Source organism: Antedon bifida, chromosome 7 (genome assembly GCF_963402885.1).
Source record: "Antedon bifida chromosome 7, ecAntBifi1.1, whole genome shotgun sequence".
Taxonomy (NCBI): domain Eukaryota; kingdom Metazoa; phylum Echinodermata; class Crinoidea; order Comatulida; family Antedonidae; genus Antedon; species Antedon bifida.
In genome coordinates, this window is record NC_136232.1 from 14,502,114 (window position 1) to 14,529,644 (window position 27,531).

General features: G+C 32.7%; 1 protein-coding gene across 1 annotated transcript in view; it reads right to left on the minus strand.

Moving 5' to 3' along the window:
• LOC144848938 (uncharacterized) overlaps positions 1–27,531 on the minus strand; it is a 42,163-nt gene that overhangs the window by 8,213 nt on the left and 6,419 nt on the right. Inside the window, exons 8-32 of the mRNA XM_078705889.1 lie at positions 26,482–26,530; positions 16,440–16,534; positions 15,558–15,621; positions 14,798–14,843; positions 13,418–13,609; positions 12,686–12,822; positions 12,306–12,385; positions 11,616–11,713; positions 10,663–10,807; positions 10,280–10,357; positions 9,444–9,563; positions 7,607–7,746; positions 7,148–7,218; positions 6,928–7,030; positions 6,487–6,710; positions 6,231–6,355; positions 5,106–5,276; positions 4,761–4,877; positions 4,096–4,411; positions 3,672–3,913; positions 2,934–2,996; positions 2,557–2,668; positions 1,903–2,064; positions 1,241–1,447; positions 647–736 (exon numbers count right to left, since the gene is read on the minus strand). Coding sequence (XP_078562015.1) covers positions 647–736; positions 1,241–1,447; positions 1,903–2,064; positions 2,557–2,668; positions 2,934–2,996; positions 3,672–3,913; positions 4,096–4,411; positions 4,761–4,877; positions 5,106–5,276; positions 6,231–6,355; positions 6,487–6,710; positions 6,928–7,030; positions 7,148–7,218; positions 7,607–7,746; positions 9,444–9,563; positions 10,280–10,357; positions 10,663–10,807; positions 11,616–11,713; positions 12,306–12,385; positions 12,686–12,822; positions 13,418–13,609; positions 14,798–14,843; positions 15,558–15,621; positions 16,440–16,534; positions 26,482–26,530 — 3,247 coding nt within the window. The remainder of the gene's footprint in view (positions 1–646; positions 737–1,240; positions 1,448–1,902; positions 2,065–2,556; positions 2,669–2,933; positions 2,997–3,671; positions 3,914–4,095; positions 4,412–4,760; positions 4,878–5,105; positions 5,277–6,230; positions 6,356–6,486; positions 6,711–6,927; positions 7,031–7,147; positions 7,219–7,606; positions 7,747–9,443; positions 9,564–10,279; positions 10,358–10,662; positions 10,808–11,615; positions 11,714–12,305; positions 12,386–12,685; positions 12,823–13,417; positions 13,610–14,797; positions 14,844–15,557; positions 15,622–16,439; positions 16,535–26,481; positions 26,531–27,531) is intronic.

The window sequence follows — 27,531 nt, forward strand, 5'->3', positions numbered from 1 at the left end:
TCGAGGGAGGCGTTTATTCAAAGTGGTAAATTATTTTGTTTTAGTGTTTAATTACAACACACCTACAGTAGACATATCCTTGAAATTTGGTTGCCGGGGCGGATCTATACATTTTCGAGAGGGGGGGGGGGGGGGGGGGGTGTCCCACATGAAAAGGGCACTTTCAGAACTGAGTATTTGAGCCACAGGTGGTGTGTGGTAAACATAATATCGAATTTAGATAATCCCTGAAATCATTAAATTCTGCATGCTTTTTCAAGCTGAGACGCTGTATCTACCCTAGTTTCTAGGTCTGCAAAATACTGCCGATGCCGATACATCCTCAACAACAAGGCTAATTAGAAAATTACAAAAAAAGACAATCCATAGCCTATAGATTTCGGCAATTTAGGCAGTAGGGCAAACAATTTTTTGGCCTTTTTACATAATAATATTAAATAATGATCATCACCTCCTACGGCCCAGATGATGATCATGAGTCATTCATTCATCAGTCATCTTCACTGACCTTAAGCAGAAATTTTCCTTTTCTAATATTAAATCTAATTTCAAACACAAAATGGTGTCAAAATATGTAAAAGAGGTTAACTGATGGAACTCATGTAAAGTATGCTTTTTTAATTCATTGCGATGAGTGTAAGTTTACCTCTAGTGACTCCAGTGCGAGATCTGGTGGGTTGTGGTAAGGAATCTTCTTAGGGTAACGAGCCTCATTTTCATGTAGGGCCATTGATGCCTTTAAAGAAAATGGTACTAACTTAGAGTACTAACTTCCAATTCATATTAATAATAATACTAATGAACATTTATAATGCATCATATATTCAATCAAATTGCTCATAGGCGCACTACATACATACACACATGTACAATCATTATAAAAGTTTTAAAATGTATTTAAAACACTATAAAGGTCAAACGATTAAAAGTTGTCATACTACAGTAAATAAAACAGTTTAAAGAATGTTTAAAAGATTTTAAAAGTTAAAAATCACTGTTAATAATTCGTAAAATTAAAATTATTATCAAACTCTAAATTTTTAAAAAGTGTTTTAAGAGCATGTTTAAAACTAAGTATGCGGTGAACCATTCTAAAACATTGGTGCAACCTGGCAGAAAGCCCTGTCTATAGCTGTCCAAAGTCTAACTGATGGAACGCTAAGCAGTGTAGCATCATCCGATGACCTAAGTGAGCGAGCTGGTTGATAACATTTAATAAGATTATTCAAATTCTTCTTACCAGTTTATAATGGTCCAAGTAAACTTGAGGTTGAGATTTTTCCTTCTCAGCTATCTTGCCCAGCATATAATGCACCAACCACTCTTCCTCTTCCAACTCACCTTCACATTCACTTGCTTTTAAATAACATATCTTAGCTTGCTGCAACATTTCATTTTTCTTTTTTGTTAGAAATTCTTTCTGTTCAGATGATACTGCAGTTTGTTGCTTTATGAAAAAAAAACCATTATAAATTGGGTTTTAAGCTAAAAATGAATACAAGATAAAAATTGGATTCCGACATTTAAATAAAACAAAATCCACTCCCAGTTACTCCATATAATATGTACAAAACATTGACATTTAAACACATTGAGTTTGCATACTTGTCTGTTTTTTAAATAACCATTCTTGTTTAGTTTTTATTTTAAATCCAAAAAACATTTTTTATATACCTTTCACAAATTTCCAGTATGAGTATTAATCAATGACTGTATCAATAATATATAATATTAATAATTTGTTATATATTTGTAAATTTATTATATGTATTTTTGTATGCTACGGTGTTTGGAAAATGAATTTTCAACATATTTTATGAAGTACCAATATATATTAACGGTTATATTTCTTAGGTCGGCAACATTTACCTCCCAAGCCATAAACACCTGACCATAAGTTACCTGTTTCAATTGCCTTGAAGAATATGAATGCATCATATAAGATAGTGAGCCATATTCCATCCATAACGTTGAGTTAGATGAAGCAATCTGAAATGCTCTCTCAAAACATCTTGCAGCTGATGATGCTTGCTTAAATATTGGTCCTTCAGATTTGGAATCACACTGTAGCAGTAGAAATCAAATCACATTTGAGCAAACAATACTAATAATAAAACAATGTATTCAAACAAACAGGAGTAAAAGATCATAAATTATATACAAGAAACCTAGAGTTTCTTGAATGACAAATGTGTTCTTTACACAGTCTGTATAAGATTGGAAATATGTATACATTATTATTAACAAGATATTAATAAGAACTATAACAAATGTTTTGCATTGAGTTTTAAATTTTATTTGGGGTGGACAAATTGGTTTTTTTCTTAAGTTCTGTCTACACTATCTAACTAAAAAGTGATGTACCCAAATATGGTAGTGATATGACATCACTGTGTCTATTATTATATGGACACATCACATCTTTTTATCAGTGTAAACAGAGCTTTAGGGCCAATGCTCCATCCAAACAACTGAGTCATACACAGTTTTAAAAGTAATTGTTGTTGAATGTCAGAATATCAGAATGCAATTTTACAGTTAGATATACCAACTTACAGAGTTGATTTTGAGATCAAGTCTGGTACTACGTGCCATTGCCATTCCTGCCCAACTGTCAAATCGATCAGGGTTTACACACAAATCATGTAGATAGAATTTAATAGCTTTTCTGTAGGGAAAAAACAACTTGTAAAGCAGGCAGTGTAATGATTACACAATGAAAATGTCAGAATGTGTAAAGTAGATTAAGATGCTATTGTTGGCTAAAATGAGCATGCGGTTATGTAAATGAACCTCATTTTGGTGTATTTACAAAATTAAATAATTGTGACATGGTTGTATCGAAGACAAGCTCTCTAGAACCTAGCCTACAATGTGCATAATGCAAGTTAATTTATATTCCTTGTTTTCACTCATTTGAGAAGCATACTTACCCCCATTCTTTGTTTTTAAAATAATAGTCTGCTAGTAAGTAGTAGAGCTCTTGCACCACATGTCTGTAAAAAAACATTTTAATCTTTTCTGCATCTTGATTCATAGATTATCATGTAATGAAAATATATATACATTATAGTTATTTGATAACTTTTACCGACAAGCCTAAACAAATTGATAAAAGAAACAGACCAGAGTGAAAAAAGGAATGAGCCTCAGAAAGGTTTAAAGATGTATTGTCCCCCAAAAGCATGAAAAAATAAACATTCATAAAATCAGACTTTGAATCGATTATTTTGTAGTTTTAAAAAAGTTAATCACTTTTGTAGAAAAAAAAACGGCAAAAATAATGTTTTCACTTATAAAATGACAAAATAAATGGTTAAATTCGACCAAAAACCCATTGGCTGGCAGTCAATTTGACTATTTTTTGCTTTAAATTACATTTTGTGGATAAACACATTCTTTTTTCGATCCAATTTTTGTCTCAAAGTGGATAACTATTAGGTGACATTAAAATGGCATATTCAACAACAAAAATTTTAAGAATTATTTTTTCAGGGAGACAATACTTAATAATTTTTAATGCAATTTGAGTACAAACGTTTTGAGGTGAGGATTATGTAAATATGGTCTGGGCTCAGAAATGGCAATTCTTAAAGGGATGGGTGATGCCACCCCTCAAATCTATTGATGATTAAAACCCTCTGGAGTAAAAGAAATATGCAACAACATACGTTTGGACAGGTTTATCCTGTGGTATATAAGGGGCAGTGTCTGTAGTTCCATCAAGGTATAACTGAATTGATTCTAGTGTATTAGCTGGGTTTTCTTGTGCAGGAATAATGCGTGAGATCTTGAGTAGAAGACTCTCTAGTTCACTTGACATTGTACTGGTTTTATAGCTGTCAAATTCTGGTAGAATCTTTGGTTTGAAGTAGTTGAACAAAAATCTGCTATCCTCCCAAAGTAATGGTAACTTGAAATTTAAAAAAAAAACAGATGCTGCTTAGAGTCTTTCAAATTCAATATTAGTGTATTATATATAGACAACTCCAAATACAAGAACAGCAGAGACATAGCCTCGATTTTCAATAACTTTTTTGTGGATTGATCTAGAACCATTCTCTATTTCAGTTTTATACCAAGTATGGTAAATACCTCATCAACTCCATGATCACTAAGGTGTCTTGCTTTAGTTTTGCGGTTTGGATGACTATACAAACAGTAGAAACTCTGTTCAAGTGCATGCTCCAAGTCAGACTTAAACGGATGTGCATGTGCACGCTCCAAGTCAGACTTAAAAGGATGTGCATGTGCATGCTCCAAGTCAGACTTAAACGGATGTGCATGTGCACGCTCCAAGTCAGACTTAAACGGATGTGCATCTTCTTCAGGACGGTTAAACAGTTCTTCCTCCAGAACAGAAATTTGCAATTTTAGCAAGGCACCCTTATCATTACAACACCATGAACGTCTGTAAGAATAAACAACAATTTTAACAGGAAACAAATACAAAAATAATGTATAATATTTGATATCTTGGAAAAACCAAATCAAAAATTCATCATGCTGAGTTGTAATCCTTACAATATGGGGTTGAATATTTTATTGTATTCTTGTTCTTCTTTGAGATCAATGTCTGGTCCATCGCACCATTGTTTGTTTATACATTGTATTGATTGTTTTATTTATGTTATATGATGTATGTATTTTATGACCTTGATTACTAAATAAAACTCAAACTTAAATATCTTCTGCTGAAATGCCCCAATGCACTTAAGGAAGCACACACCAGGTACATATTATCACAATTGTTTTCTCACCTGCCAAGACACTCATGAGCTGTTAATAACAACATCAACGATGATGGTAAACATGGTTGAATACTATCAGAGGTTGTTGCATCCACTATCTTCATAGACTCTATCTGATCTTCCTCGCTTAAAAATAAATAACTTTTACTTAAAATATGCAAATAAGTCTGTTTAAATGCTACACCCAGTGCTTCAAAAGTGTTATGCTATTTAACTATTCATATTTCAAGTTAATGTCATATTTAAATATATCACAAAAATATAAAACTTTTGAGAAAAGAGATCATTTCTAATTTTGTTTAAAAATCATTTTTTAAATTTCAAAGTCAGGAAAACCTGAATTTTTGTACATACAGTTTGATTAAGCGGTAAAGTAGAATCCAAGGGTAGACGGTTGATACTTGGCCAACTTCTCCAATGTCTCTCTCCATGGCAATTTCAATTATCCGGATGAGATTGTTTGTAAGACGAATAAGTTGACCAGTTTCAAGTTTCTTTATCACATGTTTCTCTGAAACTATTGCTCTGAAAAAAAGATCAGTTAAGAAACTTGCGGAAGAAGAAGAAACAAGAGGACATTTCATAATGTAGATTTTTATCTATGTATCTGCGGCCGTAGGGATACGTTTGTGTCGTGGGGATGGCTACTCCAGATATATTATCTGCAGTGTTGTATATTCCAATGGATTGGTGGTCAAAAATAATATGAAAACAAGAACCTTTGTTGTAACTTATAATGTAGTAAAATAATACTGTAAGCCTAATATTGGTATGACAATAAACCTGCACCAGCAAACACAGTATCGCTTGAATATGACATATTGGCCTACATAATCATGGTGCCACCAATGTACTTACAGCTGCTGTTGATAATAGTACGTACAATTCTTTTGCCGCTTATGTAGTTTCGTGCCAACCTCTTAAAATTATTCAAATTGTTTCAATACTTCATCCAACCTACTCACGAGTTGTCTACAACATCATGTAAGTATACAATTGTAAAAAAAATTGATATTTTTATCTATATTTTTTACTATTTTTAATCAATTAATAATTGAGCACCCTTCAGAAATCCATCGCCAGCTTAGCTTTGTGAAAATCATCGCTACAGGAAGAACAATGGCAGCTGCCATAACATGTGGAGAACCATGGGCTCGATTGCCTATGTGTTAATGTAGAATTTATTTTATCAAAAAATTAAAACCGCTTTAAAAACGAATTAAAAAATATTTAGATAGAACTACATGTAATACACATAACGGTGACATTTATTATGGCATCATCCGTTCACCCACTAACGAGTTTTACAATAACAAACCTTTTTTCCCTTATTCAAATTATAATATAGATTAATTTTTAACTATAATTTACAGTTAAAATGGCATAATTCCATAAGTACACATTCCATGCAAAATGTGTCTTTCCAAAAGGTAACAGAAGCAGAAACAAAAAGCAAGTAGCAATAAGCTTTTGACATACTTATCAATAGCAATACAAATGTGAATTAGGCCATCAATCCATTCCTCCTTGAATGTCAAGTCTACAGCATGGTTTATTTCATGAATTGCTTCGATGAGAGCGACTTCTGCACATGACAAACATTGCTGATGAAAAAACAAATAAAAACAGCATCAAAATAATATCAAATAATAATATCAAATGATTTGCAATAGTAATGAATTGTTATCATCTATATTTAATGATTTTCTAAATTAACCTAAAATCAAATAAATACCTGATACACCTCTTGCTTTAATAATGACTGCAGAAGCAATAAGATCTGAGACGGTCTTTCACTTGATTTCTGCTCACCAACATGCTTGGTTACCATCATAGGCTGTTTCAACGTTGGTAACAGAATACTCGATACTTGACTGTATTCCCCATCATCAAAAAGTCTACGCACTTCTTCTAATGATTGTGTATGCTCTAGTGATTTCTTCTTTTTATCTATTTCCTCTGAAAACAATAATTAGATTTCAAAGTCAGAATAGCCGATAATACAAAAAATTGTTACGTAGTGGAAAAGTCATCATTACAACAAAATGAAGTTGCAATTTGAGTCAGGAAAATCAGTCAGAATTTGGCATGAAATATACTGAACAAATGCATATGCTCTCCTCTACACTGATGATTCAATACCCTTAAAACAGTCAAGTGAATAATTTGTACATACCTAAAGATATTATATCATCATATTTGCAGTTTGATAACATAACTTGTACTGGTTGAAAACTGCTATTCTCATCATTATTTTGAGGGCTTAATAGTTCAGAACACTGAAATAAAGGTTTATTCATTCATCATTTTATCAAAATCACACAAAAAAAAATACCTACGTAGTAGAAACATAAGTAGAAGTTTTTTTTCCATCATAAAGAAGTTGTTGCACTCACCAAATCAAACTGTTCAATTGCCCTCTCAATGTTTCCACATAAAACTAAAAATCTAGCTTTGACCCAATATACTGAAATGCAGAAAAGAAGACAATAGCAAAAAATAAACAATAAAATTACAAAAAATAATCTTAAATTGTAGATATTTTAATGATTTTATCTGCCGCTTGTTGAGTTTTTTATCCTGGGGAAATTTATTACCATATTACAGCTAAAAAAAATAAACGCTTCCCTCAAGAAAAATAAAAGGGTGGCGTTTATTCAAATAATTACAGTACACATATCAAGTAGGAAAATACAATTCCTTAAATATTCACATTATTAAATGTTTTCATGGTGAAGAATCACTAGTAATTCCATAAAGTTAAAGAATGTAGATGTTTGGTTGAGAAGAAGAAATGCCATTCTGAATTTTAATTACTTCCTTTACAGTGGATATGTATAATTATTATTACCAACCTCTAATAGTATACTGTAGATAACCCTCAGAGAAAATATGAGGTAAAGTTGAAATTTGTTCAGTAAAAAGAATATCTTGATGATAAAATCCACCAGCCATGTCACTTCCCATGTCCAGCAATGGCTGCTGCTTTACATATCTATGAGAAAAAGTTTGGTATAAGATCTTGTAAATGCCTAACAGTGCTAGGTTTATTGTAGTGTAAAGGGGTAAAGTTAAACCAAATTTCCTTATAGTGAGATGTAATGCATGTTATACGATATAAACAGCATTACACACATATATTCTACAATAACCACCTAGACAAAAACCACCAGGACACCCTTCTTCTTCTTCTTCTTCTTCATCGTCTTCTGCTTTAAATTGCTCAGGTTTGCTTAGCGGCTTTGTCCCTCCATTTCCTTACTTGCATTAGGTGAATAAGATCGATGTCGCCCTGATATTTGAGCCACATTAATAAATTATCAGCTAAAGGCTGTGGCTGCACTAACTTGATAGGTTACTGTTTCGTCCAGTTCATCATCGTCAGATTAGTCATGTGTATCTTCCTGTTAATGACTTTGTTAATGATTTCATCTTCTGATGTCCCGGATCATCCGCATTTTCTGCTAGCCATTCATTGGGATTCATCCTCCTCCTCTTCTGTTTCTTCATAGGCAAGCTCCTGAAACAATTCAGCAAATTCAGCAGTGTCATCTTCTGCAACATCGTTCGAAGAGTTTTCATCGCCAAGTAACTGCCGCCAGCTTCATTTCAGATTTGTTTCAGTGGCATCTTCCCATGACTGCGATATCCACCCAACACAATCTTTTATGGTGAGACATTTAATGCTATCGGGTATATCGTCATCATTTGCAAGAATATGTTGTAAGAGGTGTTGCCCAAAGTCGCTATAGTCAAACACGATAGAGCAAGCAAAACGGATGCCCGTCCCATTGTCAATTAATAAAAAATATTTGTGAACATAAACAATTATCATTTTAAACAAAGCCTAGCTGTTACATAAAACAATCTAGAATTAAATGTTTATTCCTTTATCAGGGTTTTATTAACACGGCGGTAAAATAAAAAACAACAACATGATAGCATCCAAAATGTTTATTCCATTTATTGGGGTTGTTTGAACACATCGGTAAAATCAAAACGAATCGTAACACTTGATTTTGCCGACTATTGAGTCTGTTTACTGTGTACTGACCGAGTACAGCTATTTTTAGAATAACACGTTACAGTTATGAACTGTCGGCAGCCGAGTTGAGACGAACCTGCCTAAACTTTTCCACACGCTTCAATGAATTTAATCCTGTACGAGTTGTACAGTCCTCCTACTGCTGTACTATCTGGTAGGCCTACATTATTTTTAACCGCTGTAAAATGTGGACACGTTTTTAATCACATTATTAGTATTTTAAATTGATTATTTAATGAAATATAAGGAAAATACAAAGGTATGTAGAAATAATGACGTTATCGTTCGCCGGTCGATGACGACATCAGTCAAACACTGTTCGTAAAATAGAAGGTTTATAAATGAGAAGTACGTAAATGAGAAGGTCGACTGTACATGGCTGCAGTCGCGTGCGCAAATTTGAATTTAGTGTTTACCGACCGACATAGTGAGCTATTGGGGACAATGCTGTGGGTATCAGTGGCTGTAAAACAGCCAGAAAAATATATCAGTATAAGTGTTCAGTTCAATTTAACCATTTAAAAGTGCTCAATACAATAAAGCAGAGCTGAAAAATTTGTTGAGTCTGAAAAAAGCGAAAAAAAAAAAAAATAGTTTGGTGTCTACGGCCTGTTTCATGAGTCTTTTAATTCTATAAATGTACTTACTGCTTCATGACAGACGATGAAGATTTGGAAAACTTCTCAATAGATTCATCTAACTTTAGTTCAACATAAACTAGGACCATGTTACCAAAATTAAAGAGGCATTCATTTGTGGCATCATTGCTAATATTTGAGAAAAAAGACAAAATTACAATTCACAGAATTTGTTTTATTGTATATAAATTGTTCTGAAAAAATGTTTATATGTCACAAATCACTGTTTGCTCTTTTAAGGTTTTCCAGGGCACTATAGAGTATCACGGTGTGACGTCACAACGATAGAGGGGGGTGCATGGTTGCTAGCCAACCAAAAAATGCATTCAACGCTACTATGTTGATAAACAGTAAAGATCTGTATTTCTATCAAATTATGTATCTTAGCTTGATTCTTTTAAACTTAAATTGTAGTTGAAGAATAAATAGATTATTGAAAACAAATATTTAGTGATCTTTTGAAATTTTAGTTTGTTTTTATTGAAAATTATTAAGTTAATAAGCCTATTCCAAACCATTGGTGACCTTGGAGTCACTCAGGCAGGTTGAACGCATTTTTGGTTGCGCTAGCAACCACGCAGCGCCACCTACCATCGTGACGTCAGCACCGTGATACTCTATGGTGTCAATGCACAGATTCAATTTAATTAACTCACATATGAACAGCAGTACAAACACGGAACACCTTTGGACTGGCTCAAAATGTTTGGTTTTTAGGATGCACTCTATAACGTAGGATATGACTTGGGATATTTTGAACATTAACAAAACTCTTGTTCCTGGGATTTAACTGACTGACATCTTTAAAATAGCGTATTACATTTAAACAACCAAAAATAACTTACCAGAAAATAGAGGGAAGTTGAAGATGCTTTCTCAATTTATCATAACAATGAACATAAGTAGATGCCAGAGATGATGGCCTACAAACAAATGAGTGGAAAGTGAAATCATGCAATTTACCAGAATTGATTAAAAATACACACTATAAGAAATAAGAAATTATGTCAGTGGAGTCTGTGATGCTGGAGTTTGTTAGAGACTGTGATCTAGAATTGCCTTTACATATCATAATGGTATATTCAGAATATTTTATGTGTTCAATATATGATTATTACTCATCATTAAAAATGGTCCATAGGTTACAACTGGCCAATACCAGGTGTGCATTCAGTGTGATGGTTATGTTGAGATTTAAGATGAATTTCAGAATATTAGTATGATTTACCACTTGATTGACCAGCTTTTTGAAAGACTGAAAAGGTAACGAGTCATGACATCAACCACACCATTGTTGTTGTCAACGCACACTTCCAACAACTTTCTAACGTCAGGCTCTTCAACAGATTTCCAATGTATTCTATCTTGAGTATCTAGACAAAGGTTTTGAAAATGAAAATAGGATTCACTCACGTCTTATACATAGCGTACCTGTCTCAAACATGCCACATAAACAAAACAAAAAGGCCAACACTATTACTTATCTATGATGTCGGGCCAATTGACGGGGAAAACAGGGTTCAAAATGTTATACTTTTGTCAGAATAGACATTTCAACCAACATGTCAATTAATAGTTTTTGAGAATCACACACGAATGGAGAGGATATTCTAATGAGATTGACAGTTACATTTTTTTAATAGAATAGATACATTAATCCACTGCTTCCATTTTCAATGCCATGCACAAATTTGAAGCTCAGATTTTGGTCATGGAGCAGAGCAGTAATATAGACTACACATCCTGTAGGTGGGTTTCCTGTTGCACAACATCATTTCTACTATGTTGTACAACCATTTTATAAATTGCTGGCCATGCAATACCACCTTCAACCATTGGAATGGAGAAAGAAAATAAAGCATGATATGATGATATGGCTAGGATACACATATGTGTTATTATTTAACTAAACAACAGTGCAAACATATAATAAAAATCAAAATCAAGAGCATTCTTTAAAGATAAAATTATTAAATTTAGGTGTTAATTCATAAGGTAGTTATTCATATTTGGTAGAATGGTACAAGTGTTCTATTGCCTTGACAGTCATTTCATTTTAATCAAAATGCTATTTTAGAGGGATGCATTGGGCCCCAATGTATTGTATTGTTCATACAGAAAATGCTCTTATAAACAATGCTGGATGATCTCCCCCTACTGAGAGCAAACTTAATATCATACCTGTAGACGATGGTACCAATGGTTCAGTTGTAATCACCTTGTCATCATTCATAATACAACTATCTTGACTGCTTTCATCAATATCATCAACATTCCTCCTAGTACAGTATTATACAAACAACAGTTGCAATCATTTCAATACTTTATAGCTATAATCTTTCAGAAAAGTAACTTTATTTTCCAAAAAGTAAAACCCCAGTTTTTATTACTTTCAGTTGTTGCTCTTTAAAAAGGACTGCAATTCATTCTGCAATAATATTGTTCGTTTAAACTATATCAATTCGTGTGATGTGTTATATTGATTTAAGTCACAAGCCTGGATGGCCTAGTATGTTTTTTTACTATTATGTAGTACAAGCAGTCAACTACAGCACTTGCACTACTGTAAGCTGCTAGCTCTGGCTATGCTTTTCATCATGATGTTATTGAGTTCATAAAAATAAAATTGAGGGGTTTCCAATCCAAACAATCTTATATTAATGAAGAGATCACCCATTATATACAAATGAAATAAAGTAAAGAATATTTTCAGTACGTGGATGAAGATAAGCAGGTCTATTGCCATTCCATGAATGATAAATTGCATCCATTAAACATTCAGTATTTCAACCGTAATCAAATGCATTCATTTTATCTATAATTGTTTATATCATTTTTTTGTGGAAGTAAAAAAAATTGTTAATTGCTTACAGACTCGATGGAAGAAACCCTCTTAAGCGTGTTTGATAGTTAACAACTTCTTCCTTCTTTTTGGTAGTAGTGTTCCGCACCTTTTAAAAGAAATGATACATGGTTATAATCATACGAAGAATGAAATTTTGTGTTACTTGATGTTTTAGACATCTAGAGTATGCGCAATTGCACTAGCCACATAACATTTCACCAGCTCCATCAACTAAAGCACACAGTAAATTTTGAACACTTTATTCTTTACACGTCCTCGCAACACAACACCCAAAAAAAAAAAAGGCTTGCAGTGTATGCAACTTTAACTAAATTATAGTCTGTCTAATGTAAATAAGTTTTCATATCATTTCTCTTTTGAAAAATTGTGATTGTCTTAAGCTTACTCTAGCAGACCGACGTTTACCAGGGGCTGGTTCATCCCCTGGACCTCTCTTTCTCTTTGGCCCTTTCTTGCTTTTCTCTATGTTTATACTAGGACTTGCATAATCATGGTCAGTCTCCATTGTAATTGTCTGTGATACTAAAAAAAAAGAGTATCATTTATGTTATTAGAACAATCCTAATAAATTATTATTGATAAATTAATACAGAGCCAGAAACTATGAACAGATTATGGTCATACACATTTTGATATTAACATTTGTAAAAAAATGTTTTGTAATATTTTGACTGTCACTTAATCATTGAGAGTCATTTGTAGTTATAATAGTCTGTAAAACGATGATTAATTCTAATTTTATTTGAACAGGAACTTCATCTGCTATCTGGTTTAAGTGTAATTGCTGGATATGATGATAAACAGCATCCTGTCTAACAGCAATAAAAGGTATGTCTTTTAATTAATTTGTCCTCAATGGCCACTCACTGGCTCAAAATCGGGATTTAATATTTGTGCAATTTAAGGTTCTTACACCTAGCATCTACAAGCTTTGACCATTAATACCTGCTTCGGCTACAACTCAATTTAAAATATAGCTAATTGGCATTCTCAAAATAATGATTAAATCCAATCAACAACTCTATTTATCCAGTTTGCTATGCAATTGTTAGATGCAATGTCAAATAATGGTTATTTGATTGGCCACCATCGATTTAACTACCGTATCAGTATTTACCTCTCTGGGTATCTGAAATAGATGTAGGCTGGGTGGATGTTAGAGAACTCATGTTTGATATGGAGCTTATTGCCATATCAGTAGTAGGATCATCACTTGATGATTGATGCACTGCTTCTTTTTCTTCATTTTCTTTCACAGCAGATTCTTTACCCTCAATGTCCATATCTTGCTGAGAGAAAGGTAAATCATCTGTATAAAAACAATCAATCATGAAACATTTATTTTCAAAATCTACTTTATGTGTACCAAAGTACCAACAATATTCTAGAATGAATAACTATTGAATGAAAGTCAATCTAGGTGTATTCTGTGGGCTTTCATTTGATACCATACAACAACAACAATTAAACAAACACTTATTTCATCAAATGCCATACAATTAATACAAAGCATAAAATGAGGACCAACCAAGAAGTAAACTGGTCTCAGTTGGCCCTTTAACGTGTTATAAAAAATAATATGAACAATTAAGAATATGAAGCATCAGTAATAATATATAATAAATAATATAATAAAATACATGTTGTCTATTGACATTCTAAAAAATAATTTAACCCCGAAAATATCTTTTTTTCAATACATATTTTGGGTCAGTAAAAGCAATTTCGGCCATTTTTTCGCTGTATTATGTATATGTATTAGACCAAATATAATAAGAACCACACATTTTTAACCTTTGACACTGATTTTGGACATGTTCATCCAGGATAGCGATTTTGGCACATATCCCATGTTGTTCCTTGCTGTTAAATTATCCTATAGAACAGTTGAGATGTTCTCTCCTAAATTAAGTCCTAGACCTATGTCACCTCCTAATTTTGTAAATGGTCTAAATATGTCAAGACAAGTTAACTATGTTACTAATCTGTAATTTTTAGAATAGTTGATTATTTATTATTTTAGGCAATGCTATCACGAACAAGAAGCTATATTGTCAAGTCAGCAAAAAGCAAAATTGGACATATGAAAATAAAACAAAGTAAACTATATCAACATTAACTGTTTTTAAATAGAGATTATTTCAGCTAGATATGGAAATATAAGCACAGACATCACTATTTTTCTAACTGATAATTTATTAAACGTTACTAAAATATACTAACACTTTAATATGGCATTTATGAGTCATTACATATTAGAGGGTAATATTTACAAAGCATTACACAATAATTACTTTCTAAATATATAAACCCATGTAAAAGAAAATGGCCAATAACCATGTCAAGGTAAATCAAGGTAGATGGAATTAACTATGTAATATCAAGCTGTGTTACTCAGCAAATAACAGAAACTGTTATTTAATGTTTATAGATATCAAACAATTTACAATCTATTATAATTGGATAAGGGTAAACTTGGTAATCCAACAATACTTACCCTTCTTATTCAAACAACTGGCAAGGTCAAGTCCACTACTAAAACTCTGAAAATTAAACAAGTTTCCAAAACGTCAAAAATAAAAAATGATTTACTCAATATTGAATATGACATTTATTATAAGCTTATTACATGATTCAAAAACTAATAATTATTACAAAATACATAACAATTGAATATTTACTATAATTCAAAGTATTGTTTTTGGTAAATGCGTTTATAATTTGGCAGTTATTTATTATTTAAATACATTTCTAAATAAACAAAACATAAAATTAGTAGAAGTAGAACCTTTTTGTTTGTTTTTTTTCTGTGAGCATACTTGTCTTGAGCTTATTTTAAAGATTAGGATATCATCAAAGCAGCACAACACAAGTAAAGTTCATTTTAAACAAACACAGTGTTTTAAAACAAAATTAAATTCTGAATTGATTTTTTAAATCTCTGATATTTTTGATAATTAAACTGGTTGATTCTATTTTGTTTCTTTTAACCTGTTCAATCTGTCAATTAACAATTAGAAACAACCTGACAACTCTGATTGTGATGAGAAACAAGTCTCATTTTTAGATATTTTCATGAAAAAATGGCTACATATTGTAAGTGCTTGAATAACTGTACTGTTTTCGAATAAGTGCACAATATTAAAAAAACAATCTCAAGTTCTTGGATTTACTTGGACTTTTTTTCATGTGGTCAAATTCAGTTTTGTTTTATAAATGATTCAAAGCTCAATACACGATTTAGTTTAAATACTTACAAAACTTTCAGCATTTTCTACATATTCATACAGAGATATTAAGCATTCCCCAAGACACTTCCATCTAAAAAACAATCAATCTTTTTACACAATGATCTATACTATCAATCTTCTTCAAGAATTTGAGTCTTAATGAAGTTTACACCGACCTTTTAATTAAACAGAAATAACGAAAAACAATTTAAATGAACAGTTTATAAAACATTCACATTTACCTTCCTTTATTACTAGTTATAAAACAACAAAATAAAACAATGTTATTACTTCAAAATTTAGTTAAATACAGAAACATTAAACATATATTGAAATGTTAAATTAAAAAGAAACTAATACCCTAATACACCGCCAGCAAAAATACAGAGTTGATCCGGAATTCTGTAATGCGGAAATGTTGGCCAGTGTAAACGATGTAAAAATGTACCCAGGTCACTGAACCACCCAGTAAGTGATGAGGAATGTATTCAGCGTCAAGTCAACCCGGGACGAAACCTGTGTACTTGCGTGATCGCGGTGTAAACAGTCCCGTTATATTCTCCTGGTTGGTGGCTATCCTCACTCTACTATAGTATTTAATTTACATACAATTAAGATAAGACTGATGTTGTTTATTTGCTTATTCAATAAATAAAACGTATGGTTATCTTCTATTCATTTTTATTTGTAGGAGGTATAATGAGCAGACTGTTAGTAGGGTGTCTCTTTATGCGTGAAAGGGCGACATTTCGATTAATCTACAACATTTACACGGGTTGGTTTTTGCAGTGTAAATACACACAACACATGTCATCCCCAGGTTAATGAATCAGGTGTGAAAAGGAAATTTATCCAGACATAACACAGGTTTCTATTAAGCTTGGCAGTGTAAAAGGGGTATATGCATACGTGAATGATTTCAATGGCTTTTGAAACTTGACGTGCTTCTTTGGGGCTTTCTCAGTTTCTCTCTTCTTACGTAGCTCAAATGCTTCTTCTAAAATCTGTAATTGCAAAAATAACACTGATTAATTAAAAATAATATACTGTAAATACACAGTATGCTCAAATTGGTATAAAAATATACAGTTGTTTTTACAGAAATTGGGAAATATAGTGAAATGGTTATAATTAATAATATTTATTAACAGAATGCAGTAACTTAACTTTGAAATATAGTCATGTTTTCAAACTGTTTTATCTGATATGGAAATCAACATTTGCAATAATGTGCACATCATTAGGGCTAACTATTACATATTAACTTTTAGAAAATATAGTATAAAAAAATGTATTTGTAGAGATTATAAAGTATTATAGACAAGGATTGGTTATCAATGAAACACAGGTATCCAGTAAAGTACATAGACTGACTCATGGCATTATTAACTGAAGGAAGTCAAAATTAGAATATGCACTATCTACACATTTCAATACTTATTTTTCGAAGCAGTTTGTTTTCTATGAATAGTTAATTACTAGAATTTGATGATAGTACGTTGAAGAAACATACATCCATTCCTAAATGTTAAATTCTTAATATTCAAAAACCATTGTATGCTGAATTTGTTTTGTTTACAAATAAACAAATACATTTAAATTAGCATTTAGCTATTTCATACTAAAATACAGAAATAATAAATAGTATTTAAAATACCAATAAAACATGGAAAAAGGTCAAATCTGAAGACCATTTAATTAACAGTTTATTCACAGGATCAATATCTTTAAGACGTATGGTATGTTACAGTTTACTTTTAACCAATATATTAATTTTATTTTATAAAGATCACAAGTTTTCATAATTAAAAACCTTAAATAAATACTGTATATCCTATACTATTTAAATTTTTTAAAATATTTTAAATATACTGTAAATTAGAAGTAGGAATTGGCACGAATGTGACCAAAAAAATACATCGGTTACAGGTAGCTACAGGCTTCCCGATCATAAATATGCTCCGCCCACAACGATGAATCATAATTCACCAAACTAAATCAGGGGAAATTTGAATTTGACCGCACATTTGAAGACTATTACAAACTAATTTTAACATTACTTTGCTTTGTGTTGCAATAGTGTGATATAACTGAAGTCCACAAATACAATTTGGATTTTAATGGTGAATTTTATTAAGGACATTATTTAAATCGCTGTATACACTATAATGGTAAGTACAAACACATTTATTTTTCTTTTAAAACTTTTGATATTAAAGCTTACATTTTCTCCCTCAATGTTATGCCGAATTTGATAAATACTAAAGCACCAATTATCATGCAACAATGCTCAGTACTATGTCACATTATAGCAACGTTTCCCAATAAACAAGTAGAATTTACAAACATACTATTAATAAAATCCTAATTTTCTTAAAATAAAGCTAAGAAGCAAATCACTCCAGGCATAAATAATAATAATAAATATATAGCATTTGTAAAAAGAAAGTGTTAGTCAAACTAGTCATATGCATGTTCCAAAGAGTCACATGCAATTGGGTAAAAAAATAGTGGTTGACATAATCATACAGTAAGTTCAATAAATAGAGAACTTTGGCAAACAAACATAAACATATAGGCCTACTTATCCATAAGGAACATGTTTATGGACAAGTTTGAAATCATAGTTTTTTTTTTTGTTTTTTTTTTTATTTTGGTCAAAATCATTTTTGCCTACAGTTAGAGAGCATACATACTATACTAGTCTTGCCTATGACTTGGCCTAGTCTTGCCTATGACTTGGCCAAGTCTTCCTACCAGATACCACTTGGCCCGTCCGTGAGTGGTGTACATTTTACTACATTTGCCGTTCGTGTATATTTTCTATAGCTCATGGACAAAAATCGTATTTATTAGTGACACTTCTGTATGCCTAGGCTAAAATTCTCTAAACGCTGGAGCTTTCGGGGCCTTCATACCCTAGCCCTAGCCTATTGTTGCTTGCTCCTCTCGCAAAGTTCTCAATATTTACGTTTTGAGCCCCTCAAAGAAATAAATCCTGCACATGCTCCTGTGCTAGATCACATGGTCAACCTATGCATTTATCATTCAGAAACTGCGCAGGAAATATGCACAAATTATGATCTACTATATCATGAACTGTGTGCCATTACCCACACTGGCATGATCACATAGCATAAACTGTGCCATTTCACAAATTGCTCACAAATTTGTATTGCTGGCGCAAATTAACATGCTGAAAATGTTTACACATATTTAATGGTTACACCTTTTCACAAGTTGCTATACATTGAATGTGGGACCAAAAGTTTCTACAGAGCTAATGTTGACAGCAAGTTTGTTTTATCAACAATACAAGTAGACAAAAAACAAACAAATCTGGCCTGATTGGGATAAAATAGTTAATTTAATATAGAAGACAGGATATCACAAAATCCTCCTGTGTACATGACTTCCTATACTACATAATCATTTAAATTTCAAACAATTAATTAATGGACAATCTGGGACAGTGAATTACAAATACAAACATACACTTTAAATAACAAGTCCAAAATAACAGCATCACAGGTACAAGACAATTACATATTATAAAATTAACTGAAAATGAAGTACACTTAATTGAAGCATTTGGAGTTTAATAGAAGCTATTGGTTTCAACTAAAAATGTTTCAATTATAAATTAACAAACTACTTTGAAATATCAATTCATTCCTTTATGTAAAAATGTTGCTATGTGATAAACTGCACAACGACACAATACAAAGACCTGAACTATCAGGCTTCATATTTGGAATAACTATGATTCACAGTGGTTAGTAATAATAATATACTTTATTTTCTCACGGAAAACGTTTGATTCACCCAAGGGTTTATCAAGGCTGTGCAAGGCCATATGTTGTAGAAAAAAAAACAGAAATGAGGAAAGCAAAGAAAAACTTCAATTGGAGTACTATGTAAAGTGAATTAAGTGTAAGTTTACCATAATGACATGATACAGTATATCAAATAGATCATGAACAATTACTGTTTAGTTTTTTTTTTTAAATAATGAACATTTTGGTTATTAATGAAATGGAACTGCAATTCCTGTAGATTAAAACTTTGGTTTCTCAGCATAAATGATGACATTAATTGAGATCAACTTAATATTCTAGGTACACATTGTTATTACCACCTAACAACAGAATATTGTTTACTTACATCATACCTATCCACATCTCACAACCAATCACAATATATTTAAGTAGCATTACACACATTTTTATAATAAAGGCAAAGCTAGTTTTCCCAGTCTTTGAAAAGAGACAAAATATCAGAAGAAATTATATTGATTTAGGTCTATGGTTGCTAATATCACAGTTTTCACAGTAAGGAAACGCTCATCTTCATTACATAGCACTATATAAATGTTGCATTATATAATAAACATTTTTTAAATTTTTATATTGTTTACATTTATTTGATACTGTCTTGAATCATCAAATTGTGACAGCATTGTCATCAGGATGTACAAATCCTTAAATTTTTTCCGATTATCATAACATGATACTCCACTTCCAAACTAGATAGGTGTCAATCAGTACAAAAATACTATATAGAACATTACAGCCATATACAGTAGAAAGTAACATTTATAAATTCAACATGTCGGGCTGAGTTTCATCTGCAAAGGCATGATATATACAGATTAATATTAGCAGTTGACAATCTATAAATTTAAATTGATGAGTTCCTGTAGTTTGCAGGAAGGTTGAGTTCCTTCACAGTGAACGGCTAAGGCAATGGCATCAGACATAGCAACTACCATGGGACTCTATTGCTCACACGTCACATATACTATTTATAAATGTTGATAAACAGTGCGAGCAGCATTTGAGAACTCAAATTATTTGTGAATTTACAAAACTATCAATTTTGGTAAAAATATTTAAATGGTGACACAATGTTTAATACAGTACAATCACTCAAAACATCATTTTTACATAATTGAATTGAAAGGCCTTTTTATACCAGGAAGATAACAAATGATGATCAATAAACATATATTTTTTCCATAGAAAACACAAAAACCAAATTAAATGATTTTATAATCAGGCCTCTAGCCAGGGGGTGAACCCCACTTTAATTCACAGCGAACCTCCCATTTAAAACATGCCCTCTACTCTCACTACTAGACCATGAACATAATTCATTCCTTTATTTTGTATGAACGTCTGAAACTTTTAAGAGTTGTGAATGAATTGCCGATTTTTGCCTGGAAAATAACTACGCATTTTGGTCCATGGATGTGACATGATACAGCCCAGACAGTATCGACAAGTATACTATAGTGAGCTGGGCCATGAACAATTCGTACAAAGGGACACCGCCAGAAAATTGAAACGCCACGGTGACCTACATTATTTATATGTGTGGCTATGAAGTACAGTGTATGTACTGTAGTCTACAAAGCCTCTGATTATTTTTTTCTAAGCCAATTTGTTACATCAATTCAATAATATCTATAGATAATATATTTAATTTCTTCAACAAACTGATGCAAATAAATATCATCATCCTCATCATTGGCTTATAACATCAAAGAAATCGATGATTGTTTCTAACATCCGTCGCACTATTTAGCTGTTGGAACATTCATATGTCTTCTTGTTTTGCAAAAGTGTTTGTACATCCTGTTTGAATATGTTTTCCCATTGTGCAGACAATTTCTCCAGGTACAGCAATCAGTTGTGAGGTTTTCCCATGAAATGATTGAAATCTGTAAAGAAGCGAAGTCTCTTTTTAAAACATCTTTGTAGCATAGTTTAGGTCGTCCACGCGGGTGATTATCACTTGCCAGATCTCCATATAGAATGTTTTTTTACTAATCTTAGAACATGCTTTTAAACGTGAAAGAGATTTCCAGAGAGCCATGTGTTGAGGATAATGCCAGTTGGGTCAGAGTAAGCACGTTGTAGAAGAGCAAGAAAGATTCCAAAAAAGAACCTTGTTCCACACCATTTTTTATGGCAAATGTTTCTGACAGCTTTCGTGTTACATAGTGGCATGCATCATGCCTTGATTAACATGTACGATGATGGAAAGTAATGTTTCGGTGCAACCAAATTTTCTTAAAACTTCTTTGAGGGTGGTGCGGCCAACACTTGTCGATAAAAATTATATGTAGGACGCTGTTGTTTAATGGCCTTTTCATGAATTTATGTAAGGAAAAATACCATATCTACAGTAGATCGACTTTCAGGCAGAACACGTTCAGCTATGGTTTGGAAGCATGGCAAAATGGATTTGGCAAAAATGTTGCCACCAATACTTAGTGTGATATTCCTCTATAGTTGTTGCAATTCCTTTGTTTTTAAAAATAATAATAATGTTGGCATCTTTAGGAGCATTGGGAATACATCTGTTTCCCCAGCACAGTGATGTGATTTTATGAAGTTCTGCCAATATTACATCCCCACCTGTTCAAAGATCCCCACCTGATCCTGATGTGCTAGGATGAAAGCATTTAATCTCTTTTATTTCGTGTGTTGTGAATAGTATACACAGTCCTTTAGCAGACATTGGGTCACAATTACAAAATCAAAGAGTAATGAGAGTTGCAACCCCCGCCAGCATTAAAAAGGAAAAAAGGTTCAAGAATTGTGATAAAGATCCACCTTGTAGTTTGATGTAGGAGCTAAAATTATTATTAAAATAATAAAAGTGGTCCATAGGGATCCTGGTCCGGATTGCCTCCAAAATTGAAAAACGTCTTCCATGACCACATTTATATGTGGTTTCAATGTGGTAAAGATCCGTCTTTTAGATTTGACGTTATCCTGCTGACAAACACACATACATATCTCAGACAAAAATATAACCTCCTAGGTAGATGTAAAAATGTATCAATGAATGTTTATAATAATTTACAACTTAGAAGCATATTCTGCATTGATATACTTAGAATTGTGGTTCCAATTTATATAGCACCTTATTTAATTTAAGCTCAATTAAAAATTAATTCATTCATTTTTTTATTTAAAACAAAAATCTGCTTATATATTATTATATATTTATATGCATTTTTTTATGTATTGTTTGCTTCCTGCTAGCCATGAATTCCCTGACTTCGGCGAATCTTTCCTACATCATCAAAGACTCTAGCATTAACAGACTCGTTCTCAACAATCTTAACTGTCAACTGTCATCTTTTGAACTCTTTTTTTTTTGTTAGGCTAACTGGTAAAACCTGAGATGATAAGGGTTACAGACTTAGGTTTAATCATGGAGTAATTATTACTCCATGATTTAATAGAGAAATGTTTTTGTCTCTGCCTATCATCATTTAAAAAAAATTGATTGGCAATAACAAAATAAGAATGAGAATTATGGATGGGCTATTGTAGGTATACTATCAAGTTTATAAATAATAAAAATATTTATACATGAAGGTGCTTTTAATACTTAGATGAAGGTACTTTAGGTACAGTAAACTATTCTTGCAGACATATATCCAACAATATTTCAATGAGGAGCTTACTCACATGGCACTTCAAGCATTCACTGATTGAGTTTCTTTAAGGAAATGCAACATTTCCTTTTTTAACAAACTTCTGATTCAGCAGGAAAAACTAGATAAAACTGACCAATACTAGTCAAATTACGAGACATATCAATAAAAAATTTGTAACAAAAAGAGATCAAGTGATATCAACAGTTATTACGCTTAATTTCATGTCTCATCCTTTGGTACCATTTGACAGTGTGATACTAATGCATTCAATTCAGAGCGATCATTTATAGTTGTGGAACGTTAGTTAGTATATTCAATATTCAATAAACTTTATTGTCAAACTCATGAATGGCTTGAAACTTTGGCTGAAAGTACACACATTAAAATTGTCTAAAAACATAGTCGCACAAACAGTAAAAAAGAATAAAATAGTCATTTTTTCTATAGCTTTACTAGGATAGGAGACGCCACAGTCTTGAAAAGTGTGAGACCAGTGCTATTAGTTGAACCTCAATTAACTTTTTACTTGTATTCACAGTGCTTTAAGACCTTGCTTTTTGTGCTTCAAAAATGTGAAACCATTTTCAAACATTTATAACCATCTATTTTAAAAATACTGAAAACCATTAGAAATAATTTGCTACTTTGAATAATTACATGTTATAAGAGGTCTAAATGCACAACTTTTCCTCACTTTGGCTACTATTGCAAAATGACATTTCAAATATTCCTGGGGAGGGCATTGGGGGTTTGAGGGAGTAATGAAGCATTCAAATTATATTGTTCTGGAAAGGTATTAAACTACTGAAGTATGGTGGGAGAGAGGTATAGCCACTCTGGGGCAGGTATTTCTTCTAGTCATTAATAAATTACAGTTTAATATATTAATTATTGCACATACTGAGAACGATCATTTGACTATTATAAGACAATTACAAAGGCAATATATGTCATGCATTCAGTTGGTTACATTTATTCAGTATACTGTATAACATTCTTCTATGTCTTTCCAGTTTTAACTAATTACACTTTTTAAAATTTACAATAAAAATTGTTGGCCTACAGTATGTGGGTCATTTTCAGCCAGGTGTTAGGACTTCAACATCATAACATAGCAACTTTGTGATGCTATGGCCCGCTGGCAGCTGAGCCTTATTTATACAGTGTCTTAGATACATTAGCCTAGATATTTGTATTAATTGGTGGAAAACAGAATGTACAGTAATGACCAGTCAGCAATTTTTTAAGTGCTTATACCAAGTGTTGAAGCTGCTCAGGCCTATCAACCAGTGTAGGCACACAGTTTCGAGAGAATAATATGGGCGATATGTTCACATTTGGCCTAGCCATCAATGTTTCAGCTTCCACCCCACCCCACAATATCTACTGGCTTCACACACTTTTCACCAATGCAGGATTTGCAACTAGGCCTGTCATTGTCACGTAGCCGGCCTACAATGTATTGTTATCGTAGTCGGCGGCGTACTACAATGGTTATGATAATTACAGGTCGATTGTAGGGTGGTTCGTAGAATAATAAAGTCCACTGTCATCGCCTTTTTAGAAGCATGGACAATGCGTGCACACACACAATGTATTTTTCGCTAATTAAATTTCTACCTAAATTTTGTAGCCACCCTATGCACCGGTTAGCCTGATTTGGCTGGACGTTGACATAGGACTCATACCTAGGCGGCCTACGTCGCTCTAAATTATTTAATCCTATCTTTAAGTTAGCGAATTATAAAAACACCTAGGCTAGGAACATTAAGAAATATATGCAAAATCAATATACAGTATATTCCATGTTAAGATTTAACATACGACATGTGTAAACAAAAAGGCCCGACCATAATTTGGAGGAAAATAGACGTGGGAACATTTTCGTGTCATGTGACACAAAATCTAGGTACTGTGTACATCTTTTGTTTAGCATGCTAGCTGCATGCATCCACCGCCTTCATGTGCGCTGAGGTTATCAACCATGGCCGGCTTACTAAAAATGTTTCGGTATGTCAACAAGAGTATCGCGTTTCGTTCCATGTGACAAAAAAATCTATGTCTGTATTAATTACCGTCTTCTCTGTCGGCAGTCATTTCGAGCGATCGACTGAACTTTCTGATACTATATTTAGAATTAATCAGTGGAAAATTAAATGAAGTTGAATATATTGGCAGCAACGGAATAATTTAGGGAGGGCGGATCGGTACGTTTGACGCTGGGCACAGAGTCTTGAAATTAGCTTTAGACCGGGCGGGAGGTTTTTAGGCAGGGCGCGCCCGCCCGGCTCCACCTTGCACAATTACATCCCTGCCTCTACAAAAAAACCGCAATCACTGATTCCATCTCGCCCATAATTTGTTGGCAAAAATAGGGAGGGACAGTGGTTGACATCAAACAAACATTATTTTCTTAATTAATTGAGAATTGATTTAGAAAATGAGAAGTTGAATGACCTTTACAAAATGCATAATGATGATTATTATTAAAGTACAATGTAACCCACATTCCAGCCTCATGGCTACGATGCATTGTTTTTGATCGCGATCATATGAAGAGTCTAGCCATTAATGTTTAAAAAAACCAACAAAATACCCTACACCTTTGAGTACCTATCTATATCCCAAGTGAAGTACTAGATAGTACTGTAGTAGGCCTACCGTAAATAAAACCCATGAAATACGTGAAAATTATGCCGTAAATGCATGCATGCAATATATTATACGGCCGCATTGTGAATTAATAAAATTAAACATCGCTCATCATTCTATGACATATTATTAACAAAACAGAAATTTGTCCACTAGGCATACGTCACACGTGTGACTGGAGAACTTTTTTCAGATACTGCCGAAGTTTGATTTGCGTTGTTTTTATCACGTGAGAATGAAAATGTCAGTCGGTGCACTGTAACGTGGGTCATGGGTCATTGGATTTTATTTAACCAATGTATTAATTAGCAGTGTTTGCTGATTCGTTCATATAAAGCCATATTTAGTATTAATTTTTACGCAATATTGTATTATTTTGTTATATTTTAACATGGAATATATTGTTTTAAATCAAGTTTTCTAGAGAAAATCCCGTACAACGAAATGAAAACGAAGCATTTTTAATATTTAACATCAACAATCGCTAGGCTCTGGGCCTAGCCAAGGCCTACTTGGGCGTAACTGTAGGAGTAGAATTCGTCGATCCAAGTTATTATACTAGCAATGTTGTCTTTTGATAGCTGGAGATCGGAGGAATAGCAAAACAAGGCCTCTCGTAGTACCGCGATAAAAAAACAATACCTTCCCGTGGTATTACATGGGAGCAATGAAAAGACAATGCCTTTCATGGGAGAGCATGGGATCGCAGTCAAAACACAATACTTTGTAGGTTCGCGATCAAAAAACAATGGCCCACGTGTAGACTACGAAGGGTTACGTGTGGGAACGAAGCAGTAATGAATAGCTGTACTGAATGTTAAATTTATACATTTTCTAAAATACCTTCTGAGAATGGTCTTGGCAACTATCATCATTGTAATGCTCTTCATTCCTGAAAGAAAAAAGACATAAAACAAAACATACTTTGCTTAAAAAAATATACCTCAAACTTAAAAATGTCTTGGTATTGGTATCTAGATTTGAATTATTAAGCATTACAATTTATTCTTTATTAAAAACTAATTTTACATGCAAAAATGTGGCAACATAAATCAACAAAATGTGCTCCATGTGTAAAGTATTATACTGGGCTGGACAATATAACCAGCAAAACATTAAATGTCATAGGGCAGATGTCAGAGCACTAGATATACAGTTGGAAATTAGAAATAATAATAATACGAATTTGTAATGCGCCAATTCCAGCAGTAAGTGATCAAAGGCGCAGTGTATGAGAGAACTCAATTTGAAAGAAAAAGATGAGTTTTCAAGGCAGATTTAAAGGCGATAGTAGAAGAACATGATCTAATAGAGGCGGGTAGGTCATTCCATAAGCGAGAGGCAGCAGAAGTAAAGGTGCTTAGGCCATACGTTTTAGTGTTAAAAGTCGGAATGGAAAGAAGATTAGAAATAACTTAATTGCATTGGAAAAAATACTAGTAAATAAAGGTATGCAGTACTTCATGTTATGCCTAAAAAGAGGTAAAAGGTAAATGTCTCAAAATTTACTCCAGAAGGGATATGATACTGTATAATAAAAACATTGGTTGGCATTCTCAATTTTAAGAATTAGATAATGTATAGCCAACCATAATTTGATAGGTGTTGTTGTATAGATCGTTTGCACCTTGACGTCACATTTTTGGCCATCTTGGTGGCAAGTGGACAAACATTTGGCTTCGCGACAGGCTTTTGTGTTTATTATTGCTGTTCACATCATGTTAACAATCAATAATTTAATATAAGACAACTCGCCTACTCTGCAGTTTATTTGCAATTTGAAACATGATTGAATGGCATATAACATTATAAAAAGTAGCCGACCTCCTTAAAGGCTAGGCCAAGCTTAAAATGTCCCGCCGGGCCGTGAAAACCTTATTCTTTCTGGTGATA